This window comes from Centruroides vittatus, unplaced genomic scaffold, assembly GCF_030686945.1.
Source record: "Centruroides vittatus isolate TY-2023 unplaced genomic scaffold, ASM3068694v2 contig_19, whole genome shotgun sequence".
Lineage (NCBI taxonomy): Eukaryota > Metazoa > Arthropoda > Arachnida > Scorpiones > Buthidae > Centruroides > Centruroides vittatus.
This window is the reverse complement of record NW_027121169.1, coordinates 3309276-3322307: the sequence shown is the minus strand read 5'-3', so window position 1 is coordinate 3322307 and position 13032 is coordinate 3309276. Positions and strand designations below refer to the sequence as shown.

The 13032-nt window shown below is 27.7% G+C and overlaps 1 protein-coding gene across 1 annotated transcript in view; it reads left to right on the top strand.

Annotated features, from left to right (window-relative positions):
* LOC136970142 (otoferlin-like) overlaps window positions 1-13032 on the top strand; it is a 153392-nt gene that overhangs the window by 117711 nt on the left and 22649 nt on the right. Inside the window, exons 2-4 of the mRNA XM_067264535.1 lie at window positions 6689-6747; window positions 12724-12812; window positions 12901-13000. Coding sequence (XP_067120636.1) covers window positions 6689-6747; window positions 12724-12812; window positions 12901-13000 — 248 coding nt within the window. The remainder of the gene's footprint in view (window positions 1-6688; window positions 6748-12723; window positions 12813-12900; window positions 13001-13032) is intronic.

Sequence of the window (13032 nt, the reverse complement as noted above, 5' to 3'; positions counted from 1 at the left end):
TGTAAATATAAGCTAACATTTATACTAATTTGCATACTTACTGCAGCATACTTCATAAGAATAAATGATTTTGTGGGAATAAGTAATGGGTGTTTATGGTAACTTATCATCACATTTTGCTGCATTTATTGAAGTATATATGTAGAACACTTAAAATAAATTTTTAATAAATAAAGTGTTTAAATTAATAAATGCTTAATGAATTCAAAATTATTTGTAATATAAATGGAGAAAATTAAGTGAAAAATGTAGATTAATCACCGCATTTCTTGCGATTTTTAACGCAATTTTCGTGTTTTTTTCGATTAATGTTCTAGAAAATGTTATAAAAATTAAAAAAATATATAGTTTGAACAATGGATAGAATTCATTAAAAAATCTCTAAAAGTCATTTTATTACTTGAAAAAAATAGAAAATTTTACGAGAAATTTAAGGAAAAGTAATGAAAGTCTATCGCATCTTATGAAGTAGCAGAGGATGTATTGTTACTGTTATAGCATCGATAATGATAATGTATCTTTATGTTACGAAGGTAATGTAACGTTTGGAGAATGAAAGTGGCAATTTTATTCTAGTGTAATTGCATTTGGATCAAGTTTCGGTACTTACAATCTTCACATTTCGAGATTTTTATTGCTGATGCTCCATCAAATAATGGGATTTATGGGAAAATTTCCATTATTTACCATCGTATAATGGGACTTTTATAATATTTCAATCGATAAATAAATTGTCTGAGTATAAATAATGGAAATAGTCATCAATTACATTATTTAGAACACCAGTTTCACACCATGAATGGCTCGTGTTTTCGTGCATCTTAGAGCGATAATTTATAACTTTATATAAAAAATTCTAAGAAATTTTACTGTGCTATGCGTAAAAAAGTAAATAAAATATTTTATTTACTTATTTTTATATTTATAAATAAGAAAATAGGACTTTAATAACCTTTAAAGAATTACAGGAATGCGTGACACAATGAACGAGTGCGTGAGTTCGTTTACTTTTTCATGCTTATTTATTTTTAAAACTTATAAAATATATTGTTAAGTATATAATTTAAACAAGGTTTTTTTTAAATACATTTAAAATTTTAATTTAAATCTAAATCTGTTTGAAAATTTTTTTGTTTAATTTTCATCATCATCACATGAGATTTAAAAAATATTTAAAATCAAAAATTTAACTTTTTTTATTTACTTTTATATTTTTTAAATAGAGGAATTCTGTTTGATGTTAAAAATATTTGTAAAAAGTAATTATTTTTATTCATTAAATTTTATTTTTTAAAATTTAAAAAATTTTCACATTTTTTATAAAGAATGGTCGAGTGAATAACAGCACTGAACAATAGGTCACAGGTTCGTGCATCATTCACGGCACTTGTCACGTGGACTTTCCGTGTTTGCACGTGTCTAACACCTAAGTACAGACGAACTCCCATAGAAAGTTCTTCCGGGAGGAATTGTTTCTTGCATTACGTTGCCGTATTCCATCAATCCAATTCACAGTAACTTCATGAAAAATATGGAATTTTTATGAATTTTCATAACCTTTTACATGAAATGCTGATAAAATGAAGTATAAATGCAAAGAATTAAAGAATATATAATAAATTTGTCTATTTTCGTGAATAATAAGATGGGTAGTTCAGAATTTTCACAGAGATTTGTATTCTCTTTCCACAAAGAATAACTTTTGAGGTATTGGTAAATAAAGAAAGTGAAAGGATCCATCCACATATAATTCCTTTCTTTCGGGTATTTTAGTTGTAAACTGCTGAGATATATTTATATTTTACTAATATTTTTCTTTGATTACTGCATAACACCACTGAATACTAGATTGTGAGATGTACTGATACTTGTCCAGAAAATACGGACAAGGACATTCTACTTGTAGGAAGAAACAATCGATCTAATAAATACAATATATGAATTCGAAAATTACATGATTTGGAAGGAAAATTGATGGGTCATCTTGCTAATTTGATCAAAATCTTTAGTAATGATTTTGATCTAACAGCGAAAATCGCTAACTCCAATGGATCAATTTTATGAAATGCCTGTGCATAGTTGATGCATATCTTCAATCATATAGTTTGACTTGGTCCAAACTTGATTTATGAAAATTTACATTTTACAAAATGTAGACAGACTCGCCTCAATGGGGCCCAGTCTGTAAGATATTTAACAGAACTTCTTCATCCATTAAGATAGATACTAAATTTTAAGAATATTTAATATTTTTTTACCATCTTACTTGAAGATTTGATTATATTTATTTTGTAAACTAGAGAATTTCTGGGTGTATTTGTAATCAGAAAATGTAAGTAAGTAACAATTAATGGATCTATAGAGAATATTTCGTTTCTATGTAAAATTCTACGTGTAATTTATACACATATCGCTATTAAAATACAGTTAAAATTTTTTTTGCCGGAAAAGTTACGCAACTTGTTGCTGGAATTTCTCTCATTTGACGTGAAGAATTTATGTTGTGTATAATCGGTGTTCGATGAAATTTATGGATGTAGAATTTGTATTGTCTCGTCATATGAAGTTTAAGATGTTAAAGGAGTTAAGTAACTTTCTCGGAAAAACGTTTAAAGTTGCATGTGGCGCCATCTGTTATGAGATTTATTTTAAAGGTTTTTATATTATTAATTATTATAAAATATAAAATGACAAAAATCTTAATTTTGAGGATAGATGAGTTATCCCTTCTATCTCATCATCATTTCCTAGACCTTTAATCACCAGAATTTAATAACACCGATTTCCCCAATACACAATATTTTCCTGCAAAATTTCAGAAATTTTCAACAAAGGACACAGGAGTTATTAAGCTTGAAAAAGGATAAACAAAATCGTGCCCCCACACACTAACATTCATATATACAGGAAAAAACCCTGATTTTTTTTTTTTTTTTTTTTGCAGTTTTCTACATTTTAAGTCCTCTGAGTGCAAAAATATATAAATTTCGAGGGACTATTTTTTAACCGATTGCCATATTTTCTCTTTATGTATAACAGTCGGGAAAGTAAAAAAAGGGATTACTGTTATGGGGGTGTTCGGGTTCGAATTCAGATCCATTCTCGTATAATTTGAATTGGGCATTATTTCTTATCTCTTTTTCATAGTGGATGATTCCATTGAGGTCTGGTAAGTCTGTAATAAGAGTAGTGGCTAATTACATTAATTTCGTTGTAGATGATCTAAAATAAGCAGCGTTCATTTCATTATATTAAACTACATTTCTCTTCTCTTGCTCCCTTCTGTTAAATATTAAGTTCTCAAGAAATGTTTAATTAATTTACAAAAATTTAAAAGTTGAAAGACATTCTGATGGATTTTGAATGAAAAAATAAAACGTTTTTCATGAAATTTTTCAGTCGACGAATTTTACAACTAGTCGAGACACTTTGAAAATTAAGTATGTTCATTGCGTTGATTGGCTGAAAGCAGAGTTGCGTAATAGTAGACACGATTTTTGAAAATTTAAATTGCGTTGCAATCAATCAACTTATTTATCATTTTTAAGCAATTAAAACTTGTGGAATGACTCTTTAAAACTTTGTTACGCTTTATTCGTATGATACCTCATTACGTCACGCTTTACACATGTAAAAGTACTGTACATATAGATTACGAGTGTTGCAGCTATAAAACTTGCGTATAGAGTCAATGAAGTGGGTGTTTAGATATACAGAACATGACAGAGCATAAGTCACGAATATGGGTTTCACCTCGCTACGAGGCCATGAAAATATACAAATATCATTATAACTTATAAAGGTACATTTTTAGCTATTAGTCAAAATAAACTTTAATTTATATCAGTATTCCACTGTGTTTTTACCAAAATTTAGTGTTTTCCTCAAAGAGTTTTCAAAATTAGTGATTTATGACTAAATTTTGAGACTTTTTTTGAGTTAGGTTTTTTTTGCAAACAATTCCATAAATTATTTGAATAAAACCAACTTTTTAGGCTTTAAAATGATTAGCTGACTTTACATTAATTAAGAAAACTTAATGTAAAGAAATAAATGTTAGTAATTTTTCTTAATTAAATAAAGTAGTCAGCATTAGTAAATTAAGGCAATTTATTAGTGAATTGTGCCCTTTAAATATTTATTTAAAATTCGAAACTTATAAAATAAAAATTGTCGTCGCAAATAACACTTTTGAATTAAAATTTCTTTAAATTAAATTACTTAATTTAACTTGTATTCATCAGATAAGAATGAATTTTAATGAATTTCGGTGGATAAATATTACATTGATTGAATTGTAAAACTTAATTATCAGGTTTAACAATTTCTTAGCTGATTCAATACGCAACACGATCAAAAGTTAGTTTACTGTCAAATAAATAAGCCAGCTAACTCGGTTAACAGACTTTTAGACCGCCATACAGTTCAGCGGATTGGAGAATTTGATGAAAGAGAGATTGGGACGACTTTAGAGCGAAGTAATTTATTTTATATGACGTTTGAGTGTGGTATTTTATTACATCATACGGTATTCCATTTTCTATTTAATTTTCAGGAAATCACCAAAGAACACTTCCTAGTGTATGGAATAAATAACTTTATTCTTATCATTCGTGGAGTATAGAAGATCATTTTTACTGAATTACTCACTTACTGTCTTCTTATTTGAATATGTTTTTAAAATGCTTATATTCTATGTTTTTAAGTTTTCTTGTAATGTTTACATAAACACTACAAAACATTAATTTTATTTTTATTATTTTTCAATTTGAAAAATTACGTTTAAAATTTTAAAAAAGTTGGTTTTCAAAATGTTTTTTTCTTTTAATTATAAAAATGCAGAGTGGCATAAAAATCAGTTATCCAGATTATATATTTTCTAAATGTTTATAAATTACTACCTTCTCGCTACCTTATGCCATACCATCTGTGGTCCTGATTCAGAACTTCAGCTTTCAACATGAAACTTGTATTTTCAGATCTCGTGACATGATGTTGGGACATGAGATTGGGGAATCCCTGGCACCCTCTGGGAATCTGAAATGAAAAATACCTGAAATTTGGAAACCATTGGCGCGCGCTGGGAATCTGAAATAAAGAATTTGAGATTTGGGAATTACTTGCTCACATTGGGGTATCTGAAATGAAAAACCTGAGATTTGTAACTACTGGTGCCCACTGGAAATCTGAAGTTTGAGAATCACTGACTAGGAAAGCTAATAAAGCCAATGCTTTATTAGCTTTCCCTTCTGGGAATCAGGGTTCAAGTTCTTCTTGTGTCTTAAGAGATCTTTGTGAATGGGTTTTGCGGGTACGTATCAAGTCCTATTCGTCAGCAGATGGGTAAAGTTAAACATGTCCTCCATATTTAACTGTACTGATCTTAAGGAGATGTTAAAATTGTTTGTTTCTCGTTATCTTTCATTATTCGTTCAGCACATTGTCTTATACGAGATGTTTCTACATAGATAGGAACTATAAATTAATCTTAATTAACAAAATTAATTAATTTTGAACATCATTTTTAGGATTTAATTTATTAAAAAATTATAAGGGCATTACAAATTATTTAGGAGTTTTAAAACTTTAATCAGCTTATCAATTCAAGTGTCATTATCAGTTGCTTTCTTTGTTCTAACGAAAGGCATTAAAAATCAATTTGATATAGTGAAAAATAATTGAATAAAGAACTTAATTAAAGTGATATTTGTTATTATTATTCGATGAATAATTAATAAATAAAATTACGTGAAATTGTCGTTTATTTTTAAAATTTGAATTTAAAAATATTAATTAAAAATAAAAAGTAAGTGATTAATTTTTTTTTACATATTTCAAACAACCGAATAAAAAATAAGGTTTTAATTAATGAAAAACGTTTTTCGCTTGGTGACAGAAACGTTGTGTTTGCTTTAATTGCGTACAGTACATTAAAAAGCTAATTAATCTTATTAAAAATTAAATTAATTCTACTAAAATTGTTTATGTCCTTGAAGATTTTAACAAATGTTACAATTTTTATATAGAATATATACATAATTTTAATTAAGTTTTAAAGCCTTTTATAGACTTCTAAAATTTTGTTTTTATATGAAAAATACTTTAAAAAATTGATTAAAATTAATAAATGTAAAAATTTGTAATAACATTTGTAATATTTTTATTATCTTCTCTGATAATATCAACAAATTTAATAATGTTATTAACAAATATTATAAATTCTTACAGTAATTTAATTTTAACTAAATTTTAAAAACTTCTTGGACTTTTGATTGTTTATTTTTATATAAAAGTCACTTTTGTGTCTATCATGCTTATTTTTATACAAAAAGAAGCTTTTACAAACATATGTAGTTCTCTGTTAAATATGCAAGACAAACTTGAAAGATATTGAAACATTTTAAAACAATGATTGGTTGGAGAAACAAAGTAGGCGTGTATAATCAATTTATTGACAAATTAAAGTAATTTTTCAAAATTAATTAAAAAGTTTTTATTTTGATATAAAAAAATAAATACTAAGTGAAACTCCAGTTTCTGTGATTATATTTATTACAAGAAAGTCTTGTTTTAATTAATATAAATTCAAAAAATTTACAATTTTGTATTATAATTAATTATCTATAATTTATAAATTGTAACCTTTTTAAATTTTATTTTAAATAAATAATAATTATTTTTTAAATAGGTGTTTCTCACTATACGAAGGTGATTGAAAATGCGGAAGATGATATTACTTTTGATGAGGTGAGCTTGGAACTGAATTTGTAAAATTAATTTTTGCTTTTTTTGTATTTAAAAAAGTAATTAAGCTAAATGAATATAAGGGAATAAAGTATAATATAAGTATATAATGTGACAAAAAAAAGGGTTGCACCAATGCAAAAGAATGTACGCAACTTTTCCATTTTGCTCATGGATCTTTTCCGTTTTTCTCATCCCCTATTTTGCTCATACATCTTTCCTATTTTACTTTCATATTTTCTACATTTTTCTTGTACATCCTTTCTATCTTTCCATGCACACTCTCCATTTGTCCATGCATTCTTCATATTCTGCTTTTCTATTCTTCTCATTTGTTTCCTTCCTAAGTACACAACATTTATCCTCATTTGCAGTTCCTTGAAAATAATCTATTCATTTCATTCTTTTATAGCTAATTTGCTTGATGTTTCTATTGTTATCTGAAATAAAATTAATTCTTTTAATGATCTGAAACTTAATTCGAAGAATTAAGAAACAGATTAGTTAGTCATTATCCCGAAACTACTTGTCCAGTTGAAAAACATAAAAATTCGGCCTTGAGAAGAAATTTAAATCAATATAAATTGTTTGCAGACTTTGTTTTTAAAATTTTCTATTAAATTTAGCTATAGTTTGAATATATTTAATAAATTTTATAATTTAAAATTCTAAAATAAATCATGATGCCAATAAAGGCATCTTTTTTCATTTTGCTCTCTTGACAATCTACTTATTGACCTTCAGTCTATTTTTAAAAAATGAATAAATTAACTGTCAATTAATTAACCAGACTTACGTAGGTTAAAATTTCATTTAAACCTACAAATTACAATACTTCGCGTGTAATTGAAGTTAAACGATATAATTCCTGTAATTGAAATTAAACCGTTAATTTTGATTTCAAAATTTTAAAATCGAAATTAACGGTTTAATTTTTGAAATTTTTTATAAAAAATTTTTTTGAAAGTGATAAAAAATTACAATATTTTACAGAAAAAATTTATATAATGTACAGTACCATAAACAACTGATAAAATAAGATTTGTATTGAATTTGAATTGTTTAAAACTTAGGAAGAGTACTCTTTTGTTGCTATATAAGGGTAGCAGAAACGTATTTAAGCTGTTCTCACAGAGTTTATATACATACATAACATTATAAATTTTAAGATTAAAGTAGAAGTTTGAGAATTTTTTAGAAGATATTCTTAAAAATTGATATCACAAAGTTTTGTTAATGAGAAACTATAAAATTCTCTTTTCTACAAAAATAACAGTTTTCTTTATGTTTCTGCTCCTTCTTGTCCTTCGCTTATCATCTTTTTGTCTTCATTATTTTTCTTTTATACCTTAATAAGCCCACAAGTGGCCGAGCGGTTCTGTCGCTAAACACTGGGAGTTCAGTCGCGGGTTCGCGCCGCGCTCCGACGGGCTGGCCACGTGGAGTTTTCCAAGTTTTCTCCACGTTTGTAACACCTGAATAGGGGCCAGTTTTCCTTAAAAGACCTCCCGGAAGGCATTCTTTTCCCTCGCCTAACACCGCGCTCCAGAGAAGGCAACGGGGAACCACTCTGGATGTAACTTCCTCCCACGATATACCTTCGCGCGTTATTGACGACCTATTAACCTGGCCAGGTGTTTGCCGACGTCAGATGTTCTGATATGGCACGCAGAGAGAGATGCCTTAATATATTTATAGAATATTACCAAAGATTCAACTTTCTTATCCCAGACATTTGGTTTATTCTAGCAAAAGTGTATAACAATTCTTCTCAAGCGTAATTAATGTTATGTCAATACATTGAAGATGAAATGATCCTGTAAAGCAGCAGATGTTACATTAACTTAAGAAGTAATGAAATTGCATTGGATTTGGTTACAGCAGGAAGCATTAATAATCATCACAAATTTGTTGTATAAACGTTCTGCTTATCCATTAGCTTGTATCAATGGTAAACATTGGTAATCTTATGTTTATCAGAATGCCTAAGGGTTAATTTTGTAAACATTTTGGGAAATCTTTCGTGACAATCATTAATCATTTGAAAAAGTAAAAATATTTTGCCTTAAATGTATATTAGAGTCATATTTATGAAAAGAGAGGAATGAGGAGACGAGTCTCATACTTCCTCGCCTCCTCTCCCCTTTATTGTTTCTTCTCTTTCTCTTTCTCTTCCTCTTCGTTTCTTTCTCGTTCTTCTATTTCTCTTTCTACTCGTTCTCTCCGATATTCATAAATGAATATTAGTTCAAATCATTCCTTCAATATAAGTATCCATTTTTATAGTATTGTATGTTTGTGTGTGGTGTGTATCGTTGCATTAATTGCTCATCGTTACGAATAGATCGACGCAAACATCAGCTTAAAATGTCATAAATATTAAATTACAAAACCTTAAGAAATTTTATTTTTTGTTAAAACACAAATTCATTAAAATATGAAAAGGTTTTAGCGAATTTGCATAAATATCCTTATAATTAATTTCATTATAAACTTTTAATTATCAAGACTTAATTACATTTAACAATTAAAAAATGTTAAGAGTGTTTCAACGATTAATCTCAAAATCCCTTAATACGTTTAAGTTTGCGAGATTTTTTAAAACAGAATATATTTTCATTTTATTTATTTATCTTTTCATTTATCTACCCGTTGTTGTCTGTTCGTTTTAAGATATCAAACTAATTTAAAAAGTCCAGCAACGAGTGGCTTAACATTCCCGGCAACATTTAAAACTGTGTGTGGCGCAGGATACTTTGATATCTTTTGAGGATAAAGCTTAATTTTGAGGATAGGGACGCGTTTAAAAAATTGTAAATTCTAATAACGAGTAAAATCGTCATTAAGTCCGATCGTACTTCAGATATAACACACGATTCACTATATCTCCTAAACCACTCGGCCTTTAACCACAGAAATTTAACAGCATTATTCCCTCTAACACACAAACCTCTCTGCATAATTTCAGAAGTTTTCGACAAAAAGCACAGGAGTTATTAATCTTCAAAGAGATTAAACAAAATCGTGCCTCCCATACACACGCACTAACATCCATGCATACAGAAAAAGTCCTCGAATTTGTTTGGATTTCTCAACGTTTCAAGGTTCCCCGAGAACAGAAATGTAAAAATTTTGGGGGATCATTTATTGATCGATTGTCATACTTTTTCCTTCTTATGTATAACAGAGCCGGGAAAGTAAAAATTATTATAGTCATGTCTATGAGGAGCAGTAAAATATAAAAGACATCTTTTAAATTTTACTTCTCCTTTATTTTTTCTTTCTTATGCTTTTTCATTTTTACTTTCTCTTCCATTGTTCGCATTTCAGATAAAACTTAAACTTTATTTTAGAGGATACAAAGCAGTTTCACGCCAAATTTTAAGAAAATTAAAGCAAGAATCCGCATAAAATTTCCAAAAACAATCTGCTTAAATTTAAATATTTCTGTATACTTTATGAAAATTTGTAATTTAATTTAATTCTCGAGCTATTTATATTTATTTTAAAAATAAATTTTTCAGTCATCACATCATTTCAGATGTTGTAACTTAATTTTTTTTTAGCTTTTTTCATATTGTTATCTATTGTTGCATTTTAGATGAAAATATAAAAGCAAGTTGTTATAAAATACACAATTTATAATGATTAAGTGTTATAAATTATTTTAAGGAGCTATTTTGTGGAAGGATGAGAAGAAACTCTGATCATTTGTAACAATAGAAAACGAGCCAAGAAGTAAACTTGGCACAGTTTTGAATGAAGTTTGTGAGATGTAATTGAAAATTCTTTATGTGAAACCTTCTTAAAAGACTTCTGATAGACAGCCTCTTGAGAGATAGATTTAATTTAGTTCAATGTAAGAAACGATTTTTCTCAATGGAACAATAGTCATTGTTGTTAAAGATGGAAGAATGATCATTTTAGAAATGTGCAATTTCCTTTAACCTGTTTCTAGAGAAGTTTTCTTTATGTAATTTGCAAATTAACATACGAATTTCTAAACACATTAACATCATTATTAGTTTGTTTCATGTTTCTCTATACAATATCACTGTTTATAATCAAACTTCGATTTAACGCCATTATTTGTTCTCCTATGTAACTGGCACTAAATCGAGCGTGGCAATAAATTAAAGTATCTTAAACATTAGGAATTATACTTAGTGGTCCTCACACAAGTTTGAAAGTTTGAAACTTGCATTAATTGAAGGTAGTAATGTCGCTTGTAACGCATAACCGTAAATTCAGTAATTCACAAATAGTGAAGGGTTTCTTATTCAATTTGTTTACGAGTATAAGTTGGTGTCTTACGAAAGCGGCACTACAGCAAGGTTTGATTTTATATATTGTATAAATATGCATGGAAACACATGGAACAAATTTCATAATGGAGATAATGATGCATTGAAAAGTTAATATGATAATCCATCTTACTCACAATAGGGACTTTTAGCAAAGTCGTTTCTCACTTGAAACGAACAAAGAACAATGATATGCTCATCTCGTATTGAAAACAAGCTATTATTTATTGTGACATTGTCACAATGCTCTCAATTTTAGTAGTGTTTTGCCCCTGTATATCATACTTTTCCTGTTAACAATAGAGTCATGCAAGTCATCTAACTCTGTTCAGGAGAAAATTTTTCGATTTATACGTCTGCAAAAATTGCAGTCCAATCATATGCAGGATTTTGAAGTTTTAGCAGAGCTTGGGTGTTGGCAATTTGTTTTGAAATCTTATATGGTAACGGTCTCTTTTCTTTCTAAATATTTTCGGCCCGTTTCGTTTAGTACGAATACAAGCCTCTATTCTCGCTTCGAATACGAACGTGAACGATTCGAAGCAGATGCGTATCACGTGATTTTGTCGTTCTCCTGTACAGTACGTGTCGTCAAGTGAAAACGAATTTGCTAATAGTCCCTAATATCATTAAGCTATCAATTTAATTTTATAGAAAAACATCAAAAAGTTTATCAATATTTTACTAGAATCGTTATCTTTTTTATTTTCTCTTATTTCTTCTGCTTTTCTTCGTCTCTTCCTTCTTTTCTTCTCCTCCTTTCTTCTTTCTCCTCCTCCTCCTCCTCTTCTTCTTCTCCTCTTCTTCCTCTTCTTTCTCTTTGCCTCCTCCTCTCTTCCTTCTTCATTAAATTAATCTTAAGAAAATTTCTATAACAAAATTAAAATTGAATATTATTATCCATAGTCATTTTTATATTATTTAAATTATAAATTTAAACTTACAAGCTTACGTTTTACTTAAAACGCTTTTATTTAATTACTTTTACTACTTAAAATATATTTTAAATAATTTTAAAAAAATGAAAATTACAAGTTATAAACGCAAATTTAAGAACTGAAGTATAAAAAAAATGCAGGTAATGTTTGATCGACTTTTTTATATTAATAAGGAAAATGGGATGTTAGATACGTGGCATGCAAAATGCATTAAGTTTTTATTAAAATGTTAATATCGAATAAAAAATCATTTGACAAGAAAGTGAAAATATAAATTTAATATTGTGAATGTTTAACTGACGCAGATAATTGAATGTAGATCAGTATCAGTGGTTACATTATATATTTTATGTAAAGATTAAATTTACATAGAATTACGTAGCAATAAAAAATAAATTAAAAGTAAATTTTTATTTAAAAAAATAATATCTTATGTATTTATATCTTTCATGCTTAATGCTTTTTTTTAATATTTAAGTATTTTTGTAATTCTTTAAAAATGTAAAAATGAATTAAAATATAAAATGTTTATGTAAAATTTTAGAATTTATTATACACTATTTGATTTTGAAATCATTATCGTTCTCTTCTCTCCTTCTCTTTCTTCTCATTTTCCTCCTCTCTCTCCTTCTGTTTTTTAAATTTTCTATTGGAAAAGAAGGTAAATGACAGAGAAAAAAAAGGAAAATTATTAATAATTTATATTTATTCTTTTCATTTTTCTCAATATTTTAAAGATATTCGAATGGCCCGTTGGAAGACCCGTGGAAAATCATGAAAATTTGGAAATCCAACTTTACAATTATAACAAATACTTCAGCAATAAGTAAGTGTTTATTTTTGGTATTTTTCATGTTAAAAATATTATTTTATTAATTTGTATTCATTTTTTTAAATTTATTTATTTCACCCAGGTTGATAGGTAGTTATGGATTAGTCCTTCAGCAATTAGTAGAGGATGGTTTCTTACGCGTTACGGATACCTTGGTCGACGTCAATAATATGCCAACTGGGGTATTTTCATTTAGAAAAGAGTATATTGTATA